General features: G+C 43.5%; 1 protein-coding gene across 1 annotated transcript in view; it reads left to right on the forward strand.

Annotated features, from left to right (window-relative positions):
* The window catches only part of LOC117514639 (collagen alpha-1(XIV) chain-like), a 496,536-nt gene that overhangs the window by 344,583 nt on the left and 127,304 nt on the right, over positions 1–24,649 (forward strand). Inside the window, exons 28-31 of the mRNA XM_034175192.1 lie at positions 17,235–17,378; positions 17,729–17,893; positions 18,075–18,113; positions 18,296–18,434. Of these exons, the coding sequence (XP_034031083.1) occupies positions 17,235–17,378; positions 17,729–17,893; positions 18,075–18,113; positions 18,296–18,434 (487 nt within the window). The remainder of the gene's footprint in view (positions 1–17,234; positions 17,379–17,728; positions 17,894–18,074; positions 18,114–18,295; positions 18,435–24,649) is intronic.

A 24,649-nucleotide genomic window follows, 5' to 3' on the forward strand; every position in this document is an offset into this window, starting at 1 on the left:
TCATTTTGTGATGGGGGAACAAAATGTGGGGTGAAAGAGGGGAGTCTTGGGGGGCATGTTTAACGTTTGGGGAGAGTACACACTTCAGCTATGGTTATGGTTAGAGTTAAGAGAAGGGGAAGATTATACTGTAAATAGCAAAATTTAAAAAACACGTGTCACGAAAAGCGGGCACTTTTCATGACGGGCACAAACAAAAGTGAGACCGGGCTGTGAGATCCATACTAGACTCAGAGTTCACAGCATAATGGATTGTTACACCACTACTTCACGACACACACATATACTGTATGAACAATTGGCTTTGTGTCTCTGTATGTATTCTTCTGTAAAGGTGCACTAACACGAGCATGCATGCGGCTCACGCAATAGCACGAATGTCATTGTGACAATCCCACCCACTGTGTTCACAGCTGGACGCCGTTCTTTGTTCTACCGGCTCTGTGCTGGACGCTGCGTATATAAAATAATTATTTTGTGGCAGATTAATAATTTTTTTCTGCAAACGGCTGTAATTGCAACCTGAATCACAGAGGAGGCTGCAGCCGGAGCCATTCGCGCATGCGCCTAACTACCTATAGAGAGCATTTTGAGCCATCTAAAAAAGTAATTATTTGTCATGTTTACATTGTCATGGCTTGATAAAACAGTTGCATGTACTTTCCTTCTTGTGTGCAGCTGTTAAAGTATGTTTATAACAGATTTAACTTCTTGTTAGAATCCTTCAGACGAGTTGCACTCTGATGTGATCCGCTGACGTCACCACTCGCTCTGTTCACTTCTTCTTTACTCCACTTGACGAGCTGCACGTTGGAGATTAAATAGTGCCACATAGCTCGACAAAGATTTTTTTTTGAACATTTCAAAATTCTTTGTGTTGTGTGGGCCGCTGAAGTACCTCCTACTGCTGGCCCACCACCACCAGAGGGCGTCCTGCCTGGAGTGCGGGCTCCAGGCACCAGAGGGCGCCGCCGCCTCACGGGAGCAGCCTCGGTGACAGCTGTCACCCATCACCTGAGACAGCTGACGGCAATCATCAGTGGGGTATATCAGCAGGACGGCATCTCCACCTCATTGCCGAGATATCGTTTTTACCGGAGAGGTAATGTATTGAAGCTAACAGAGTGTATCTTTTTGGATTGAGCTAGTTATTTGGATTACTGTTCCAACGAGAGGTGGAGGTAACTTTCCTGCTGTTCGGAGTCCTGGGTGCAAACGCGCCCCCATCTGACTGTACTTTGTTTCCTCGCCAGCAGTACCAGGTCTGACACGCGGAGGCAGTGGCCACCTGGGAGTTCGGGACTTGGCGGCTCCAGTATTCCCGGGGTCCTGTGGCGGAGGAAGCCGTGTGGTTCCGGTCTTACCTTGGAGAGGCGTCTCCTATCTTCGAGCCTGCCCACACGACACTTTTGTGAATTGACTGTTGTCCATTTCTGTGATTGGTTGTATTCGTTGTGCACATTCACAACAGTAAAGCGTTGTTATTTGACTTACTCCATTGTCCGTTCATTTGCGCCCCCTGTTGTGGGTCCGTGTTCCTACACTTTCCCAACAGGGAGGAAGCCGTGTGGTTCCGGTCTTACCTTGGAGAGGCGTCTCCTATCTTCGAGCCTGCCCACACGACACTTTTGTGAATTGACTGTTGTCCATTTCTGTGATTGGTTGTATTCGTTGTGCACATTCACAACAGTAAAGCGTTGTTATTTGACTTACTCCATTGTCCGTTCATTTGCGCCCCCCGTTGTGGGTCCGTGTTCCTACACTTTCCCAACAGGATATCTCGGCCAGCGTCATGGATCCCGAGGGGCGTCAACCGGCTGTTGAACAGCCAATGGAAGAACAAGGCGCACAGGCGTCCGCAGGAGGGGTAATCGGTGAGTTGCAGCGGATCCTCACCGCTTTCACGACTCGGTTAGATTTGATGACCGAGCAGAACGTCCTCCTGAACCGCAGGGTGGAGGCTCTCGCCGCGCAGGTGGAAGCGCGCCCTCCGGACGCCGCTGCGGCTCTCCCTCCCGTAGAACCTGTGCGTAACAACGACGTTCCACTGGTTGTCCAACGACCCCTCCCACCTTCCCCTGAAGCATACATAAGCCCCCCAGAGCCGTACGGAGGCAGTGTTCGCTCGTCTTCGCACAGCGTCCCGTCATGTACGCGACTGACGCTAGCAAAGTAGCTTATGTGATAAATCTGCTTCGTGGTGAGGCACGCGCTTGGGCTACAGCGCTCTGGGAGCAAAGTTCACGGCTCTTACGGCGCTTACCTCGCCTGTGCAGGTACGGGCGCTAGATGGCTCCCTACTCCCTCCAATCACTCACAAGACACCACCAGTAACTCTGGTGGTGTCGGGGAATCACCGGGAGGAAATCGAGTTTTTCGTGACTCCGACCACCTCCCGTGTGATTTTAGGTTTTCCCTGGATGTTGAAACACAATCCCCGGATCGATTGGCCATCCGGGGTAGTGGTTCAGTGGAGCGAGACCTGCCATCGGGTATGTTTAGGTTCCTCGGTTCCTCCCGGTTCCCAGGCCAGGGAGGAGGTCAGAGCCCCGCCCAATCTAGGGATGGTGCCGGTGCAGTACCATGACCTTGCGGAGGTGTTCAGCAAGGATCTGGCACTCACCCTTCCCCCGCACCGCCCGTATGATTGTGCCATTGATTTGGTTCCAGGCGTTGAGTTCCCGTCCAGTAGGCTGTACAACCTCTCACGACCTGAACGCGAATCAATGGAGACCTACATCCGGGACTCTTTGGCTGCCGGGTTGATCCGGAATTCCACCTCCCCGATGGGTGCGGGTTTCTTTTTTGTGGGGAAAAAGGATGGCGGATTACGTCCATGCATCGATTACAGGGGGCTGAACGAAATCACGGTTCGTAACCGATACCCCTTACCCTTGTTGGATTCGGTGTTCACGCCCCTGCATGGAGCCAAGATATTCACCAAGCTTGATCTTAGGAATGCGTATCACCTGGTTCGGATCCGGAAGGGAGACGAGTGGAAGACGGCATTTAACACCCCGTTAGGTCATTTTGAGTACCTGGTCATGCCGTTCGGTCTTACAAATGCTCCCGCGACGTTCCAAGCATTGGTTAATGATGTCTTGCGGGACTTCCTGCACCGATTCGTCTTCGTGTATTTAGACGACATACTCATCTTTTCTCCGGATCCTGAGACCCATGTCCGACAAGTACGTCAGGTCCTGCAGCGGTTATTGGAGAACCGGCTGTTTGTTAAGGGCGAGAAGTGTGAGTTTCACCGCACCTCTTTGTCCTTCCTGGGGTTCATCATCTCCCCCAACTCCGTCGCTCCTGATCCGACCAAGGTTGCGGCGGTGAGAGACTGGCCCCAACCCACAAGCCGTAGGAAGCTGCAACAGTTCCTCGGCTTTGTGAATTTCTACAGGAGGTTCATTAAGGGCTACAGTCAGGTTGTTAGCCCCCTGACAGCCCTGACCTCACCAAAAGTCCCCTTCACCTGGTCGGATCGTTGCGGTGCCGCGTTCAAGGAGTTGAAACGGCGCTTCTCGTCTGCACCCGTTCTGGTGCAGCCCGATCCTAGTCGCCAGTTAGTGGTTGAAGTGGACGCCTCGGACTCAGGGATAGGAGCTGTGCTGTCCCAGAGTGGGAAGACCGATAAGGTCCTTCACCCGTGTGCCTATTTTTCCCGCAGGTTGACCCCGGCTGAACGGAACTATGACGTCGGCAACCGAGAACTCCTTGCGGTGAAAGAGGCTCTTGAAGAGTGGAGACATCTGTTGGAGGGAACGTCCGTGCTATTCACGGTTTTCACTGACCACCGGAACCTGGAATATATCAGGACCGCCAAGCGGCTGAATCCCAGGCAAGCCCGCTGGTCACTGTTCTTCGGCCGTTTTGACTTCCGCATCACCTACCGGCCCGGGACCAAGAACCAGAAATCGGATGCCTTGTCCCGGGTACACGAAGACGAGGTCAAAACGGAGTTGTCGGATCCACCGGAACCCATCATCCCGGAGTCCACTATCGTGGCCTCCCTCACCTGGGACGTAGAGAGAACCGTCCGGGAGGCCCTGGCACGAAGCCCGGACCCCGGGACTGGACCAAAGAACAGACTTTACGTCCCACCAGAGGCAAGGGCTGCAGTCCTGGACTTCTGTCACGGCTCTAAGCTCTCCTGTCATCCAGGGGTGCGAAGAACCGTGGCAGTTGTCCGGCAGCGCTTCTGGTGGGCGTCCCTGGAGGCCGACGTCCGGGACTATATCCAGGTCTGTACCACCTGCGCCAGGGGCAAGGCAGACCATCGCAAGGCTCCGAGACTGCTACAGCCGCTGCCCGTGCCTCATCGCCCCTGGTCCCACATCGGCCTGGATTTTGTCACGGGCCTCCCGCCGTCCCAGGGAAACACCGTCATCCTCACGATAGTGGACCGATTCTCCAAGGCGGCCCACTTCGTGGCCCTCCCGAAGCTCCCAACGGCCCAGGAGACAGCGGACCTCCTGGTCCACCACGTCGTCCGCCTGCATGGAATACCATCAGACATCGTCTCTGATCGCGGTCCCCAGTTCTCCTCGCATGTCTGGAGGAGCTTTTGCCGGGAACTGGGGGCCACGGTCAGTCTCTCATCCGGGTATCACCCCCAGACCAACGGGCAAGCAGAGCGGGCCAATCAAGAAATGGAGCAAACGCTACGTTGTGTGACAGCCGCGCACCCGGCGGCCTGGAGTACTCATCTGGCCTGGATCGAGTACGCCCACAACAGTCAAGTGTCATCAGCCACCGGCCTCTCCCCCTTTGAGGTGTGTTTGGGGTATCAGCCCCCATTATTCCCGGTGGTTGAGGGAGAGGTCGGTGTGCCCTCGGTCCAGGCCCACCTGCGGAAGTGCCGTCGGGTGTGGCGTGCCGCCCGTTCTGCTTTGTTGAGGGCCCGGATGAGGGCGAAGACCCATGCAGACCGGCGGCGGACTCCGGCCCCTACGTATCGCCCCGGGCAGGAAGTGTGGTTGTCCACCAAGGACATTCCACTGCAAGTGGCCTCCCCAAAACTGCAAGACAGGTACATAGGTCCGTTTAAGATTCTCAAGGTCATCAATCCTGCCGCAGTGAGGCTTCGGCTTCCAGCCTCACTGCGGATCCATCCAGTATTCCATGTGTCAAAAATCAAGCCCCATCACACCTCGCCCCTCTGTACACCCGGTCTGGCGCCACCTCCTGCCCGGATCATCGATGGCGAGCCGGCTTGGACAGTGCGCCGGTTGTTGGACGTCCGACGGATGGGCCGGGGCTTTCAATATCTGGTGGACTGGGAGGGGTACGGCCCTGAAGAACGCTCCTGGGTGAAGAGGAGCTTCATCCTGGACCCGGCCCTCCTGGCCGACTTCTACCGCCAGGAGGCGCCCGTTGAGGGGGGGGTCCTGTTGTGTGGGCCGCTGAAGAGGAGGTACTGCTGGCCCACCACCACCAGAGGGCGCCCTGCCTGGAGTGCGGGCTCCAGGCACCAGAGGGCGCCGCCGCCTCACGGGAGCAGCCTCGGTGACAGCTGTCACCCATCACCTGAGACAGCTGACGGCAATCATCAGTGGGGTATATCAGCAGGACGGCATCTCCACCTCATTGCCGAGATATCGTTTTTACCGGAGAGGTAACGTATTGAAGCTAACAGAGTGTATCTTTTTGGATTGAGCTAGTTATTTGGATTACTGTTCCAACGAGAGGTGGAGGTAACTTTCCTGCTGTTCGGAGTCCTGGGTGCAAACGCGCCCCCATCTGACTGTACTTTGTTTCCTCGCCAGCAGTACCAGGTCCGACACGCCGAGGCAGTGGCCACCTGGGAGTTCGGGACTTGGCGGCTCCAGTATTCCCGGGGTCCTGTGGCGGAGGAAGCCGTGTGGTTCCGGTCTTACCTTGGAGAGGCGTCTCCTATCTTCGAGCCTGCCCACACGACACTTTTGTGAATTGACTGTTGTCCATTTCTGTGATTTGGTTGTATTCGTTGTGCACATTCACAACAGTAAAGCGTTGTTATTTGACTTACTCCATTGTCCGTTCATTTGCGCCCCCTGTTGTGGGTCCGTGTTCCTACACTTTCCCAACACTTTGTGTGCAATAACGTGCACCGGTGCCCCTCTGGCGTCCTATCTGCACCAGTTAAAGACAAGTTTACTCTTCAGCACCACACAGCATGACACAGGTCGCGCTATTGTGTGAAACAAAAGGCATGCTCATGTCAGTGCACCTTAACTCCAAATATCTTTATCTGATTGATGTGAAACTTTTTTCACAAGACGCCAGTGAGGCTTGGTTCCAATTTCATACATTGATTAATTTTTTTAATTTTTTTTTTTTAAGGACTATATTCCATTTTGACATTTTATTTTTGGGAATTCCTTTTCAGATTTGCGTGTTATAGCCGTATGAGTCCACAGAAGGTGAATGTCAGTGACTTTGATGTATTAAAGTGGCGTTACATGTAATGCTGAGTGTCGAAAGCTCTTTAAAGCTCCCAAAGTCCAGGTCATGGTTCAGTGTCTACACAGAGTAATTCTGTCCTTGAGCATTCCTATCAACTCTAGGGTTGATCTCCTCCTTTTCCTCCCCTGCATGTTCCAGCCAGTTATCCCTCCCTACCCCTTCTTACTCCTCTGTGTCCTCTACTCTCTTGCCAAACCCATACTTTCCTCCCACTGTTTTTCTTTTAATCTCTTATTTTTTCCCCTCTTTGTTTTTGTGCTACTTTGTTTTCTTTATTGTCACATTCCTCCTTTCTTCTTTGCCTTTTATCTGTCTTACATGACCAGGCACTCCACATCTAATATCTTTTACTTGCCTAGTAAATTATTCTACCTTTTTAACAGACATGTCTTAAAATATCTGTTTTTATTGTACATATGTCTAGTTCTGTTATTATTTCTGCCAGCCAGCGGGGTGACAGTCATGTGATTGCCCTGCTCTACCTGTGTGAGATAATTCAAAAAGGTAGAAGCCACATTTTGATGACATTTTATGATGCAAGTTCTTTTGTCATAGAAGAGTTGATTAAATACTGAGTCAGTTGTGGCTCACATTCTGATTAGTTTCTTTTATCGCTTTCTAGTCCTTTTTCTATGTATTTTAAGAATTGGTCTTATGACATTACAAACATTTTCATGCTACACAAAGACTAAAATCCTGTCTTTTAGTAGAGGTTGTTGAGTGCCTTTTGGAGTTATTATTATTATTGTTGTTGTTGTTGTTGTTGTTGTTGTGAGACATTTCTGTTGTCAAGATCTCTGACAATTATTTCTCTGTTCTGGTTTCAAGTTTTACATTTACAGTAATTACAAGATTAATTGTCCTGTCTTGAAATAAATGAAATGGGAAGAATGAATACAATCGAGATGTGTATGTAGTATATGTAGACTTTATGATTTAATTCAAGGCGTTTCTCTTCATTTTCAGAGACCATGAGGACAAATGAAATATCATGTTGTTTAATACAAATATCACATTTACTGCCAGTTTTCTTTAAACAAGTCACGTGATGGATACGTGAACATTTACAAATGAATGAATATGTCTTGGACTTCATTAAGAAATATAAAGTTGAGTGCTGTATGTTAAATTTGACTGGAATAGGCAGTTCTCAAAAAATGAGTGGTCAGGCAAGAAAGAGTCCAATGAGGGAAGCTGTCAAATCACCCAGACAGTTCCATCAATTTTCTATACCCGCTTACTCCAATTAAGGGTGACAGGAGGCTGAAGCCTATCCCAGCAGTCAAAGCGTGAAGCAGGGTACACCCTGGACAGGATGCTTGTCTGTCGCATGGCCACATATAGACAGACAAACACATTCATGCACACCTACAGCCAATTTAAAGTTACCAATGCACCTACCCTGCATGCCTTTGGATGTGGGAGGAAGCCCGAGCACCCTGAGAGAACCCATCCAAATATGGGGAGAACATGCAAAATCTACACAGAAAGGCCCCAGGTGGGAAGCGACCACCATACGACTTTCTTGCTGTGAAGCAGCAACAGTGCTAACCACTAAGCCACTGTGCTGCCTCCAGACAATTCTAAATGAGTTATAGGCTTCTGTTATTGGAGAAACTAGCATCATGCAACTTTTGCCTGTTCCACCACCATTTACACAACTTCTTGGTAGAGTGGCACAACCAAGGATTTTCTTTAAAAGACATGAAATTTCAGCTAAACTTTGCCACAAGACGCATTGGACAGTTGAGCCATGATTTGAACAGGGGATAGTCCAAGCTTTATCTCTTGGATCCACAGTCACAGCTGGAGCAGAAAAAAATTTTAAGGACTTTCTACACTAAAATCGCATTTTGATTATGGTATTTTATTCCATTGTGGTGGTGTACAGAGGTAGAATTCCAGAAAACGTTCACTGTTCAACTACTTGTGGACCTGAATGTATATGTGGCACTTTAATCCATAGTCCATCAGTATGCCAAAGCATTGTTTACCTAAACCTCATATAGGGCTGATGATGTGAAACCACGTTTGTAAATCTGCATATCATAGTAATTTATAACTTCCTTTATGCACAGTAGCACAACTGTATTTCTTGTTAATGTAGCAGCACTCACTCTGCTTAAAGGTGCTACAGTGAAGGAGGATGAGTGTTGCTCATTCATGTGCTAAGTCTAATTAAGCATTGAGAGAATGTGTGTTTTGTCTATTTTGGACATATATTACCAATTTATATGAGGTTGTGAAGACTGGCTTTATAGTGGAACCTGAGACTTACCTTTCATGATTAATGTATTCTTTAAAGCATTTGTGTGTCTGGTTTATGAATAGCTTTAATCATTCTAGATTGACCTTCATGATCTGTATATGTAGAGTGAGGAAAATAAGTATTTGAACACCCTGCGATTTTGCAAGTTCTCCCACTTAGAAATGGAGGGGTCTAAAATTTTCATCTTAGGTGCAGAATAAGAGGGCTTCTTAAAGAAAAATGAACAGGTCTGTGTGAGCCAGAATTCTTGCTGGTTGGTAGGGGATCAAATACTTGTTTGCAGCAGTAACATACAAATAAATTATAAAAAATAATTATACATTGTGACTTCCGAATATTTTTTTTAGATTATGTCTCTCACAGTGGACATGCACCTAAGATGAAAATTTCAGACCCCTCCATGATTTCTAAGTGGGAGAACTTGCAAAATGTTGTGTGAGGGATTTCAGCAAACATCCAAGCATTGTGATTGGGGAACTTTTCAATGACATTTTTGCCACTTTCATATGAATGTTGGTAATAGTACCCATGGGCATGAAGACAGTAATGACTGTCAGACATTTAACCCCAGTGACTTTGACCTTTACCTAAAGGATTGACCTCTGGCTGACCTTAACATTTCTGGAATCCATCATTGTGCTACATTTGGCCCAAAATGGGTTAAAATCAAATTCCTTGACCTTCGCCAAAAGGATTTTTTAACAGCAATTTTAGGGTCGGTTTGACATAACAATTTTGATAGATACCTACAAATGGACCTGGGAGGAGTAGGCCAACAAACACACAGGCATCATGACCTTGACCAAAATGATATTTATCTTTGGCAAATTTGATCTTGTAGGGCAGAATCCAGCCCCATGTGTGTGCCATGTTTGGTGCAAATTGGAGTGAAAACAAACTTCAGTTTTGACCATGGCCCCAATTACCTTGACACCAGTGACTGACCTTTGGTAAATTTGATGTTGCCTTGGAAATTCCAGAACATAGCTTCATATGTGTGCCACATTTGGTGAAAATCAGCCAAAGCACCTGCACCAACAAGTTTGGTGTAATTACCTCAAACACCTCAAAAATATAGAAAAAAACAAAGAAACAGACACACAAAGAATTAAATGTGGCTCAAATTATGCAACAATGTTGAAAGCACATTTCTCTACACATCTCTGCACAGACAAAGCATGGTGCCTTCAGTGTCCACATGGCAGTGAAATTGTTATGTGGGCCGCTGAAGAGGAGGTACTGCTGGCCCACCACCACCAGAGGGCGCCCTGCTTGGAGTGCGGGCTCCAAGCACGAGAGGGCACCAGACCCAGAAGAAGTGACAGCTGTCACTCATCGCACCAGCTGTCACTCATCTACACCACTTTATAAGCCGGACTGCAACTCCACCTCCTCGTCGAGAAATCGACTACTGAAGAGGTAATTTCTCTGCTGACACATACGTTGTATAATAATCTGAACTTCTGTTGCAGCCGTTTTCCTGGTGGTTTTCCTTGTCTGTGGGATTGGCGTTTGGTGTGACAGCGACGGCTTCGCCTCACACTCCAAACCAGATAAGTGGTTAACCAGGAGCTGCACGAGTGTGTGATTGGAGGTGGAGGTGCTCCCTCCTAACTGTGTACAGACTGTGGATTACTGAGTGTGCGGACTCACACTCATTCATCTTGTCTCTGCTTTCTGCCAGCAGTACCAGGGTCGACAGCCGAAGACAGAGGCCACCTGGGGACTCTGGACTTGGCGGCTCCGGTGTTCTTCAGACCGTTGGTGGTGGAAGCCGTGTGGGACGCGGCTTCTCTCTCGTCGGGGGTCTTCTATCTTCGAGCCTGCCCACACGTCACCTGGTGTCAATTGACTTTACAATTTCTGTGTATTTAGTTGTGTATTATCACAACATTAAATTGTTACTTTTTGGCTTATTCATTGTCCGTTCATTTGCGCCCCCTGTTGTGGGTCCGTGCTACGACACCTTCCCAACAGGAACGTATGTGTCAGCAGGAGAAATTACCTCTTCAGTAGTCGATTTCTCGGCGAGGAGGTGGAGTTGCAGTCCGCCTTATAAAGTGATGTAGATGAGTGACAGCTGGTGCGATGAGTGACAGCTGTCACTTCTTCTGGGTCTGGCGCCCTCTCGTGCTTGGAGCCTGCACTCCAAGCAGGGCGCCCTCTGGTGGTGGTGGGCCAGCAGTACCTCCTCTTCAGCGGCCCACATAACAGAAATGTCAAGCGTGTCCCTTTGTGAACACCTTGAGATGACGCTGAAGTGTTTTGACTGATTTTCACATTTGTCTGAGGTACGTCCAGTAATACCTTTACAAAGATAAGTCAATATGTGGTTGGTCTTGTTCAGTGATTTACTGTGCAGCAGGTCCTACTTCATTCTCTTTCATTTATAGTAAGAGGTGTGTCTCAGACCCTTATTCAGTTTTCAAGGCTTATGAGTCTTTTATGAGTTCAGGAATTAATGTACAAGTGAGAGAATGAAGGCTTTCATTAACTACTGAAAGCTAAAAAAGCCATTGTAATAGTTTGAGTTGTTTAGTCTAGTTTACATTCTTTATGCTGTAATTCTGCAAAAGCTAACTAAACGGGATAAAATATTTCAACAAGTTTAGTTTGTGACATTGTTTCTCATCGTCTGTGACAGTTTGATGAGTAAAGTGTCAAAATGAGGGCCCCGTTGAACCTGGTTGTCAGTTCTCGTGAGTAGCATTGTGAAAAAATGGTGATTGATGGTTGCCTTTTTTGGCCCAAGACGCATCTGCTTTTTCAGTTCAGTTTTTTCAAGTATCTTTCTTTCTTTCTTCTTTTTTTTTTTGTATTGTTGCTCATCTATTCCTCTTGGCAGCTCTCCATTCCTTTCCTCGTCTCTTCCTCTTCCCACCTTTTTAACCCCGCTTCCCATGCCCTTGTATCTGCCCTTATTCTTCACCTCCATCCCAGCTCCTCCTCTCTCTGGCTTCCACTCTCCTCTCCTCTCTCTGCTCTGCCCTGTGTCTCGCTTCACGCTTGGCTAGCTGCTGTAATTCCTCCCTTGCTCAGCGTGATCAGAGGACAGTGTTGAAACAGATGTATCACTGGCAGATATCTGACAACACAACATTTTACGGGCCGAGCACTTGATCATTTGTCATCACTGACAGCTCAGTACAGGAAAGGAAAACAGACAGCTGGGTCAGAGATGTGAGCTGGCGGTTTGCTTTGGTTAGAAAGTTGAAGCTAGGTGAAAATACAGCGGAGGTTATAGACATTGATCCCCCGTCACACTAGAGGCTGAATGATGTCCTAATGAAAATTCAACCCTAATTCCGGAAGTGTTGAGGTGCATTCGAGGCTGTTGAACAGCAGTCTGAGAGCAGTCTAAACAGTCGGACAAATTCCTGTGGCCTCCCTGCATGTTTTGCACGTGTAAAACAGTCGAGGTGCAATCGAGGTGGAAAAATATATCGAACGGCGGTTGAAGTCAGGGCTGGATCCAGAGTGAAAATCTGACCGATGCATTTTTACCCAATGATAAAATAAAAATCGTACGCGTCTTGTTATTCAATAATCTTCATTATTTTATTTGTATTTTATTTTATTCACGTATCACATGGCTGTGGAACTTCCCTATAATTTATAAATAATCAAGTTTTTAGAATTTTGCAGAATTTATTTATTTGCTCCAGAAGAAAAGTAGATCTGCAAATTTACAGTGTAGTTTTTAGAATTTTATAGAATTTATTTTTAATATTTATTCGCTCCAGAAGGGAAAAAAAAGAGATCTACAAATTTACAGTGTAGTTTTTGGAATTTTATAGAATTTATTTCTAATAATATTTATTCGCTCCAGAAGAAAAATATAACTACCAATTTACAGTGTATTTAAAATATGAAGAAAGTTCTGTGTGTCAACAATGATTTAATTTCTTTGATTATCGGAAAGTGTCCTATGCCACGTGACTGAATGGGTGTCTTTGTTCAGATACATATATTTAGTAAATAAATAAAATGTTTTCCGATCTGAAAGTTTGTGTGTGGCATAAATACACTTAAACCAGGCATACTTCCGTGATGATTTATGGATAAATTAAATACTTTTACAATCAATGCATGTGGCATGTCTGATATCGTCGGCATCAACAGTCGACAGCGACAGAGTGAGAGGGGTTTTTTTCCAAGTTTCGGCCATCGATCGACCAACGATTTTAGTCGGAAAACCACCGAAAATGTAATTTCAGTCATCATAGAATGCCTTTTAAACCACACTACAGACTGAAAACTATTTATAAACCACTCACCGTTTCTTGCTGAAATAAGCACCCAATTTTCCTTGCACAACAACTTTTTTCCTGGATGCCATGATCATCGACTGGACTGGACTGACGCTATGTTTGTTTTGATCCACCTGCGCTGTGCATTGTGGGATCAAATAAAAAGCTGTGTTCACCGCGGGGACACGTTCAGCACTATTCAGGATTATTCAAGATTTTTTTTACCGATGACAATGCAACTGCATCGGTCCAAACCGGTCTGGATCCGGGCCTGGAAGTGCAGTCTGACTGCAATCTAAATATTCGTACGGCATTCGAAGCATTGATCGTGTTCGAGGGGCAGTTTGAAATGATCCTCCACGGGCTGAATGTCCCGACTGTCCCTGAACGCACCACGAGTGCCACTGGAATATATTTCCTCAACCCGCAATCGGTCCTCACTCGTATGGCAGTGTAAGTGCATTCGTCATATTCTCTCTGCATTCTGACAGCTGTGTAGGTAATCCTAATGTGTTCCACCTACATTTGTACTGTGTTCGGAGGCTTATAATGCGCACGGCGTGTGCACCAATCATTTGGGGTGGGTCGAAGCACAGTCTGAGTAGTCAGATGGCTGTCTTCCACAATCTTTATTCCCCCTAGATGTGGCACAAATCTTGTTTTTTGTTTTTGTTTTGTTTTGTTTTTTTGACATTCCTCCTGGGTCGGCTTGATTCTTGCTAAGTGTGAGGGGGCCCTAAGAGACACAGGTACATTTTATTGTTGTGTCAACTGATCTGCTGCATGTTTCTTCTTCTTCTTCTTTTTTTTTTATAACTCTAGAAACACTTTTATAATCAAGTTTTCACATAAGAAAGTAGGAAGTTTAAAAGACAATAAGGATAAAAGCAGTGATTGCTCATTTAATTACAGCCTGAAAAGGTCAATTGAAGAAGGGGATGTGCGATAAATGAAACATTATTACCAGTCAGGAAATGAGCGGTGTGTTTGAGGAGCAGGTGGATGTGTGCGCATGTAGGGCACATTTTACACTTGCTGAGAAAAAGCATTACACTGATTTGGGCAGGGCCCAAAACCTTTTGAAGCTGTCTAGACAGGTTTTATAGACTGATTAGGCCCCTTCCCAGGTGATACTGACCTGCAGGCTGCCAAAAGTTGATTTCATTTTAATTTTTTAATGAGGTGGATGTTTCAGCGACAGTTTTTGCCATTTCTGAACTATTAAGTCTGATTGAAATACAAGGCTTTTTCTGTTTTCTTGCATATGTTAATTAGAATGGGGCCTAAATCAAAATTAAGGATATTTTAGGTCACTCTGTTTTACATAATAATTATGGGCTGTATAATATTTTATTAATGTTAGTGGAACATACATTATGAAGCATGCTTTTTTTTTTTTTAATTAGCAAGTAAAATACAAAACGGTACCGAAGGTTGACGAGCAATCACTTAACTGCTATAAGTAGGTAGGGTTGAGTTTTTGGCTCATCTGTCAGTTGACCAAGTTCACAGGCTGATTATCTGATTAATTTCACTGTTTCAAAATTTTGCATTAAAGCAGAAGTAAAGTTTCAGCAAACCAAACATTGTGTATTCACTAAATAAATCTACCTGCATCACCAAACACCTCTTTCCATCAACATCAACATCATGACTCTATAAGCGCTTTGCAGGCATCTCATGATCTCAAAGGTCAAGGACCCGGAGACATGACTGTCGCTGCCAAGATAAGCGAGTCCCTCCACAAGCTCGACGCTTTGTTCACTGACAGATGCACTTCTGATGGCCAAGTCCAGGAAGTTATTGAAACCATGAATCTTAGTCTTGATACAGGGCAATCACAAATGCAGACACTCCAATTCTTCACTCAGCTTCTCAATTGAACTTAACTTTGAATCACTAAATATTAATGCAATAACAAAGGAGAGTGCAGAAAGCTTCAGGGATGAGTGGTATTGTGGCTGAGCTTCTCTAGGCAGGTGAAGATACTGTTTTTCTAGTAAATGGACTGCATTTTAATATTTGCAGTCCATTTAATATTTAATATTTTAGTATTTAAAACAATCTTTGGTTTCAAGTGTCATCCCTATGGGCTGTAAGAAAGACTATTCATCCCAACCTGGAAAGTAAAGTGTGATTGTGAAGACTGCAATAAATACAGGCACATACACTTGTTTGTGTGCAAGAAAGGTGTTCACAAGGATTATTCTGAACAGGATTCTGTCAGTTACTTGCCACTCAGTGACCGAAACATCCTGACTTCATGCCCATGAAGCCAACAATCCACCACAACCTAGCTTTGAGAGTATTCATTGAATACAAACACAAATATCAGCAGTCCTTCTTTGCAGCCAATATTGAGTTTCGCAACGTGTTTGACTCGGTAGATCAGGCTGCCCTCTGGGACATCCTGAGAATTCACAGGACCTCCAACAAGTTGCTGGATATCATAGCCACTCTGTTCTCTGAAGGATTTTTTCCAGTGAAAACTGCCATTTGTAAGGGATCAGTTCTGAATGCTGCAATGTTAAATGCTTGCATGAAGTGGGTGTTAGATTGGGTTGTCAAAACCATTGGCTTAGGTAACTTTGTTAGTGAAGAAAGGTTGACTGACCTTGACTTCCTGAACGATGATGTGATCTATTCACAATCAATGGATGCCCTGAATGCAACATTTGAGAACCTGAGTGAGCAATTGGAACATGATGGATGTGTTCTGCATCAAGAGTAAGATCCAGGCTTTCAATGATTTCTTGGACCTGACCATTAAAAGTGTCTTGGTCTTTCAGATAGACGCCTGGGAATAACTTGTGGAGCCATGAGGTCACAAGACATGGGTGTTTGGCGATGCCAATAAATCGTAAATATACTGCATTTTCATAGCACTTACCGTCTGATACAGATGCTGAAAGCACTTTACAGTGGTATCTCACATTCACATACACTAATGTCAGTGTGCTGCCATGCAAGGTGCAAAACTGCACAGCAGACATAACTTAGAGATTAGGTCTGTAGACATTTCCCTGTCTAATTGTCTTTTGACCCGTGTACAAATTGAAATTGAGCTTTGTCAGCATTTTTGCTGTTTTTACCCCATAACTCCATAACAATCAGTCATATATAGTCCACATTATACCTTTTTGGAATCTTTATGATCGGACAAATCATATGGTATACCTTTTAATATGATTGGAGCATTTTTAAATTTTGACCCCTGTGTAATTCTTCATTCACCCTGTAGGTCATTAGATGTCAGTTTCAGGATGGCTCAACATCTGAAAATAAACCTGAGTTAATTTAGAATATGTGTGCCAAATTTCATGCTTTTATCACAAAATGCACAATTATTTTGCTATGCTGCATCACTACAGGCATGATCCAGCACACAGGTGACTCACAGCTGAGGGGTCCAGTGTCTTCAAAAGGCCAAGATGACACCCACGTTTCACCTGGCTGGCTTGTCATCAAGATGTGGGAATGGAGTGGTTGTCTTCCTGGGTGGTTGCAGTCTCTGGTCAAAGACAATTCTGTGTTGTAGTGGATATAGCAATGCATGGTATCGGAAGGTGATGCCAGACTTGCCCTGTCCTGTTTGCAGATAGTGTTGTTTTACTTGTGTGTATAAGATAATAATAATAATATGAAAAAGTAGAAGGTGGCCTCAAATACAGCTACACATGCCCTATTTTAATGCAGCAAAGGGCTTTGGGACATTAAAATAGGACCAGTGTTATTCATGATGAAGAAGTATGTAACTCTGACGTTTATAGAACAATCCTACATCACTTACATGAAGAAAAATCAGTGATCTCTGGGTTGAAATCCCCCCAAAAGGGAAAAAAGTAGATTCTGTACACGGTGGCTTAGTGGTTGGCGCTATTGCCTCACAGCAAGAAGGTCGTGTGATCGCTTCCCAGCTGGTCCTTTCTGTGTGGAGTTTGCATGTTCTCCCCGTGTCTGTGTGGGTTTCATCGGGGCACTTTGGTTTCCTCCCATAATCCAAAACATGCTTACTTAGGGTCTGCCCCATTCTTTGCCTCTGACCAAGGCAGAGTCTTCTGGAGTTGATCCCTGGGCGCCGGACTGCGGCTGCCCACTAGTGGTTGGATTGTGTCTAACTGTAATTAGGATGGGTTAAATGCAGAGAGCAAATTTTGTTGTATGTATGTACAATGACAATAAAGTCTCTTCTTCTTCTTCTAAATGAGTATACACATCCAAAAATGTTATGGTTCTTTAATCAAGTGGTTCTTTTCATCTTCTGTCAGGTCAGGCCATCAAACACGTAAAGGAGTCTATTTTTACCACAGAGGGAGGAGCCAGAAGAGGCATCCCTAAAGTCCTGGTTGTCCTGACTGATGGTCGTTCACAAGATGACGTTAACAAAGTCTCCAAGGAGATGCAGATGGAGGGTGAGTGTTTAAATACCTATATGTAAAATTACCATTGTTAACAGTAAAAAAGGAAAGAAAAGAAATTAAAAGCATTCATAAAACCATGCTTTGATACTTGATGCATAGTAATATTAATATTCTAATTTGTGTGCATTTGTCTTTCATTTTTGTATCTATCCAGTATACATTTTTTATATCAGCCCCTTCACCTCTTGATTTGAAATGTGTATTTTTGTCTCTCACACACACGCACACACATCAGAGAAGTGATAATCATTGTTACTGGTTGAGATTTCCTCTCCAGATGGCCCTTCATTTCCAGTGAGATGGCATACATTATGAATTTTGTGGCTAATTTCCATTTCCAGGCTATATCATCTTTGCCATTGGTTTTGCGGATGCGGACTACGGGGAACTGGTGAATATAGCCAGTAAACCCAGTGACAGACACGTTTTCTTTGTGGATGATTTGGATGCTGTGAAGAAAATAGAGGAACAGCTCATTACATTCGTCTGTGAGGCAGCTACTGCCAGTGAGTAAACCCAATTTATGTGTTCATAAAAGATAAACTGACAGCTTGAAGTCACTTAGTGAACATCAGAGGTAAAATGTGCAAAATGTAAAAAGAATGATGAGGTTAACTAATGGAATATTTTTTCTTTCATGCATAATTATTAAAAATTTTGCAGATTAAAGCCTCTTTTGTCTTTCAGCTTGTCCATCTGTTATGATGAATGGTAACATGATAGCAGGTAATTATTGCAAACTAGAGCAAGAATACCTAACAATCTCAGAAATTCATGTGTATGTTCCATTATTTTCCACCAACAAAGTCAGTAGTACTGACATAAAGATGGTCCGCACTGTGATGGTGGTGAAATGACTTATTGTGGTGAAGTTGAGTAGGACTCGATTGATGGCTTATGTCCTGCAGGTTTCCGTATGATGGAGCAGTTTGGGCTAATAGAGAGGGAGTACAGCACCATACCTGGAGTTTCTCTGGAGCCAGGTTCATTCAACAGCTTCCCATGTTACAGGCTGCACCGTGATTCTCTGGTGTCACAGCCCACAAAGTAAGTGAAATCATGACCACACCTTTTAGTATGCATGAATTTAGGTACCATATACACAAGTAGTTTTCAGAAGATTTTTGTTTTAGAAATAATCCAATTTTAGTGCTTTAAAGGAACACTTTACTTGTGGTCCCTCCAACAAGAAGGTAAAGTTTTCAGTCCTGTTTGCTTGTCTGTTTTTTGTCAAGAAGATAGCTCAAAAACACACTTGGTGAATGCGCAACAGTAGCCTAGACAGAGGTCGTTTTTGGCCCTTTGTCTCTCTGCCCGTGTGTAAACAAAATAACTTGAGGAGTTCTGATATGATTTGTACCAAACATGGTGTAATGATTGAGGTTCAGCGAAGGACAACAAAAAGAAAGAAAAAGTCAGTTGAAAGACAAGGTCACAGGCCAAGGTCAACTTTTGTTGACAATGTTTATTTATAGGGGATGTTTATAATGGCTAGATACACCTGTGGTTACTGTTAGACACTAATATGAAGTCATATGTCACTTTTCTATTGCTCACGTAATCTCTGATCTTGGGTGAATTTAATTTGTCAAACCTAGAACTGTTTAACTTTGTTTGAAGCCAATATGGATTAAACATGGTGGAGGTGGTTTGTGTAAGTCAAAGATAAAGTGTGTCCATTTTTAAAAAGATTGTTCAAATGTGAAGACCAAACACAACCATGTACTATGGTTAAGGGTGTAACAGTACATGTATTTGTATTGAACCGTTTCGGTATGGGACGTTCGGTTCAGTGCAGGGCTGTTCATGTGTGAGTTTGCGTTGCATGTGTTTACATTCAGAGTTGCCAACTTTGTGACTTTCTCGCTAAATCTGGCGACTTTCTGAACCCTCTTGATGACTTTTTTCTCAAAAGCGCTAGCGACAATCTAGCTACTTTTCCTGGCATTACCGGAGACTTTTCTAATGTTTGGCGACTGAAAGTGAAACTCTCTGTTGTCACCGAGCGGCAGTGGGTCTCCCCCTCCTCTGCAGCCTGCAGCAGCCTGTAAAGCGCTGAGCGGAGGGATATCTACAGTCCTCCTCACTCGGACTCGTTCATCCTACTGACCCCATTTGCTGCACTGTGATTAAATAATCCCAAGACTTGGAGAAGCCCTGGCCTTGTGAAGTTATTTTATTTTAATAAGTAATGGCCAATTCTAATGGAAAAATAAATAAACAAACCAACAATCAAGTTTATTTGTAGTTCTAAATATTTTAAAGGTGGCTTTATTCACTTTTTTGCCTCTCCCACAATGTTTTTGTTTTCAAAACTTTATTTATAAAGATATATTAACAAACATTAAACATAGAAAGAGATAGAAAATAAAATAAATTGTACAAAAGCAAAGGGATTCTTTAACATTAATTCTCTTTTAAAAAAAATCCCTTATAGAGTGTGACAGTTTTGGATGAGTTAATCTTTCTGTTCAATTGAACAGGGCTTCATGCTAGAACCGTTGTGCTGCTCTTTACTTGTGGAAAGGTTTTGTTAAAAGCTGTTTACTAAGAATTCAGATTCAGATTCAATTTATTGTTATACACTTTGGTAAAATTAGTTTACAGTGAGTGAGTCATCTCGTTTGGTAAACACACAGCAAAACACAGAACAAGACAAAGCAACAACAGTGCTAAAAAGCTAAAAGAACCACAAGGATGGCCCCAAAATAGAGTAAAAGCAAGATGAGTTAAAACATCAGTAGATAAAAAGTCTAAAAACATATCATACCGAGCCAAAAGGATAAAAAACTAAATAAATAAATAAAAATAAAAATGTGCTGTTCATAAAAACAAGGTAAAAGAGACTATACAAAAAATAAATACAAAAGTTATATTTAAGTTTCTGTTACTTGTTTACAGCACTGATGGCTGCTGGTACAAAACTGTTTTTGTAGCGTTTAGTTTTACAAGCTGGTACCCTGAACTTCCGACCTGAGGGGAGCAGCTGAAACTCACTATGAAGAGGGTGGGAGTCGTCTCTCAAAATTGAACCAGATATCCTCTGTACCTGTTTGATATACAGGGATTCTGGCTGAAGCTGAGCCTCTCCAATCAGCTTACTTGACCATTTCACAATTTGGTTTAGACAATTTTTGTTTTTGAGGGACACTCTGCCAAACCATGAAACAAGACAGAAGGATAAAACTGATTCTATAAAGAACGATAAAACAAGATCAGCATGGTTCTGTCAGTGTTAAAAGTGGACAGTTTCCTCAAACAATAGAGGAGCTGGTGTCTGCATTTTGAATGTATTTTTTAGAATATTTTATACATTTGTTGTTTATTTGAGAACATTTTATTTAACTTATTACCAGGCAGTACTTTGCAATTATTTTATTTTCGTCTTTGCATAATGTTACAATAAATTGTTGGTTTAAACAACAAGCAAATTTAGGTTTTGCATTTTGTTCCCATACTGTACCAATAATGAACCAAACCGTGACCTCAGAACCGAGGTACATACCGAACCATGATTTTTGTGTATCGTTACACCCCTAACTATGGTATCACTGAATCATCAAAGAATGAATTTGCATAACTTTGATTTGTGCAGATGGTGCACTCTCCTTGTTTCAAGGGGCGACTGAGAAGTTTTGAGCCTGACCCAGGAAAGGCAGGGCGTGGTTCTCCATCTTTTGCATTCTGAGGAGCCAGTATTTCTTGAGAATGTGCAATGTTTTGATTCACTGGGTACAATGTTGAGAAATGTTGGTTTCTTAGAATGCAAAAGATGAAGAACCATGCCCTGCCTTTTCTGGGTCAGGCTCAAAACTTCTCAATCACCCCGTGTATATTATGTATCCCATTGATTTCTATGTTATCTGTACTTTGCTTAATTGTAAAGAACACAGTATAAAGAGAAGACTGTTGCCCGTTCATTTTTTCAAATCGTTCACTTGTCAAATGGCGTTATTGTTCATAAGAGTGATGGTCCATATGTACAATCTGGTTCAATATCAACTCACAAATATTTTATTTGAAACTAAATTCATGCCTGCTCCATTCTGTGCTGCATGTCCTTATGGTGATCTGAAGTATTTAAATGGCTGAACTTCCATTACAGTAATATATATATTATATTTGTCTGTCAGTTTTTAAGCATTTGCATTTAATATTAGTTTTTAACATTTGCTAAAATATCTTTTTTTTTTCATAAGCAATATGCATCTGCAGTGAAAGTAATTCTGAAGTTGATGTTATTTTGCTAGTGAATGCTCTTTGTTAGTTAGACGTATGTAGATCAGGAAGGCACTTTGATTTTTGTGGAGAAATATGTCCCTGTGTGCTCATGAGGTTTTTTCTTTCCAGTGGGGTGGAGTCATGAATTATGACGAATGTGAGTGTGGTCAACATCTGGAGCTCTGCAGCCACCATATGGCTATGATTTGTTTTAGGCTGCAATACGACATGGGTCAACTGCCATCCTCTTTTTGAGGATTTGGTTTTGTTTTGTTTTCCACTTCTAGTTTTGGCCTCATTTTACTAATGCATCCTTGAGACTGTCTTTTTGTCTCACCTGCTCATGCTACTTATTTGATGTTTTCGTTGCGCCTTCACTCTGTCACTTGAGAAATTTGGCAATCAAAGACACTATCAAATTTCTGGGATGTTATAGAATTATAATGTCTGCTGTTGTTTGTGTTTTTTTTTTCCTATTCCCCAGTAAATTCATTATTTCTTGTTAGCATTACCACTGAATTTCTATGCTTTTGTGATTGCTTTGGTCTCTATATGTATTTTAGCAATATATCTTAAGAACACCAAATCTAATTATGATCAACTTGGCTTTTGTCCTGTGACTGGGAATAAGTTATTTGATTTTGTTCAGGATTAATCAGATTTTTACCCCTTCCTGATATAATGGAAAATGGATATTCTTATACAAATTAGTTCAGATATTTTATTGTTATTGAACTTGCTGTTTTACATCCATGCAACAGATAATATAAATGTGGCTATGGTGTTGCTTGTTACAAACAAACAGGGACGATAACATAACTCCTCTAACTTCATTGGTGGAGGTAAAAATAAAATAAAACTAAATAAAAGCAGTAAGGAACAGGTAAGTCAGCATAATGTAATACACATGCTGATTGGACTAAAATCTTAAGAAAGCAGAACAAATGTAATTAAGGCTGTTTTTCTGACCTAATTGTAGAAAATCCCTTAAAGTATACCCCTTCCTGAAATTGGTAAACCCACGGATGGATGTATTTATTTAGACCCTATGAGAATGTTGAGAAGAGGATGATTTCTGGATGAGAATAAATAAAGCTATTTCTCAGCTAACAGCTACAAATTTCTCTATGGGCGATGCTCTTCATCAACTCGATGACGACTCCAAGCTATCCGTCTTACAGAGGAGACATAAAACTGGCTGACAGGTCCATCTGCTGCCAAGACAATAATTGTTCAACATTGGAAACTCCCACATGAACTATGAATCAAGCACTGGCTGTGATGCTTATTGGACATTTAATATTGAAAACTTTCTTCATCAGTCATTAATGTCGCAAAACCAAGTGCTGTATGAATATGGACTGAAGCAATTAAGTCAGTGAAAGATCTTTAGCTGGAGTTACAAATTTATGGAAAGATGGAGCACTAAAGACTCTAATGTTTAGAATGGGAAAGGTTCTTTTTGTGAAGTGGTGGATGAGATTTGTTGGGTGGATCTGGGGAAAGAAAATGATTTATTTTTCACTATTAGTAATCTGACTGATACCCATTAGCAACTCAGAAGCCCCGCCAGAGAGCAACGTATACTGTTAAATTCATTGCATGTTTGTTTCAGCAAAATGGTCACATTTAAATTGAAAGCTGTTATTTTCATGAGTCATAAAATATATTTTAAGAACTGGTAAATATAAACTAGTCCAAATCAATAATGCCTTAACAAAAGCTAAAGGTGTTACAGTCTTTTCTGTAGGCCTCTGACGTTGGGCTTGTGCATCCAAAGGAGGTTTAAACTTAGAGATGGTGAAAAACACAAAGCTCAAAGTTGCTTGCAGAGAGATATGCTGATATGTTGGTCAGGCTTTTCCTTTCAGTGGGGTGAAGGTATGAATTGGGGCAGCTGTGTTATGTAGATACTCATAGTCTATAGTGGCAATGCCTGAGGGAGTATTTCCTGACCACTGTGGATGTTCAGGTGATGGGTACGGCATAAACTTTATTCTTGTGTGGCACCTTGGGGGCACTTATGTTGCAGTTTGGCGCTGTATAAATGAAATCAATTTAAATTGAACCACCAACCAACCTTTCATTTATAGAATGGCTGGCTTTACCCCCTGAGCCACAATCAATTGAAGTCAAGGAGGATTTCAAAAGATAATACGTGCAAATTTCCTTGGTAAACTCCAATTTGCACAACCAAGTGTCTAGAATAGTGCACAGGAACAACATCTGTGCTTCAGACAGGTTAGAAGTCATCAAGTCCCAATGGAAGACACCGTCGAAGGTGGTTGAGAATGACAGGGCTAAGGTCCTGTGGGACTTATTCCAGACAGACAGGCAGCTGCTAGCCAACCATCCAGACATAGTGGTGGTTGACAAGGGAAATAAGACCTCACTTATGATAGATGTGGCAATCCCAGCTGGCATCAACATCAAAAAGATGGTGCATGAGAAAATCAAGATGTTTCTGGGACGAAGGAACAACCAGAGCAGATGTGGAAGGTAAAGTCCAAAGTGTCCCAGTGGTAGTTGGACCATTTGGAATTATAACCCCCCAACTGGAAGGAGTGGCTCCAGCAGATTCCAAGTACAAGAAGAGTGCAGTCCTAGGAACAGCTGCACAGGACCCTCCAACACCCAAGCCTCTGGTAGGGGACCTGAGCTTGAAGAACACACATACCACCCTCTCCAGAGGGTGAGAGGGAGATCTGATATACAGTATATATTCATAGGTTACTTCCCCATCTAAAGGCGGTGTACCCATGTACAGCCGGCTGGACTGGGACAATGCAGAAGAAATGTCTAGTCCAAGGACACAGAAAGGTAACACTGAACCCAGGTCTACATCTTTGTATCCCACTGAGCTGCCTGTTTGACAATACATGGGACGTTTCAAAAGCTGTTGTGATATTTTGGCTGAATAGATAAAAGCTGCTTATATTGCAGGTCAAAGCATTCAGACTCATCCAGCATTATTCCACCACAACAAAAAAATATTCAGAAAGTCATAGCAGGAAAAACATGGGAGAGCATTCTGTTCTTTC

This window comes from Thalassophryne amazonica, chromosome 7 (genome assembly GCF_902500255.1).
Source record: "Thalassophryne amazonica chromosome 7, fThaAma1.1, whole genome shotgun sequence".
Taxonomy (NCBI): Eukaryota; Metazoa; Chordata; class Actinopteri; order Batrachoidiformes; family Batrachoididae; genus Thalassophryne; species Thalassophryne amazonica.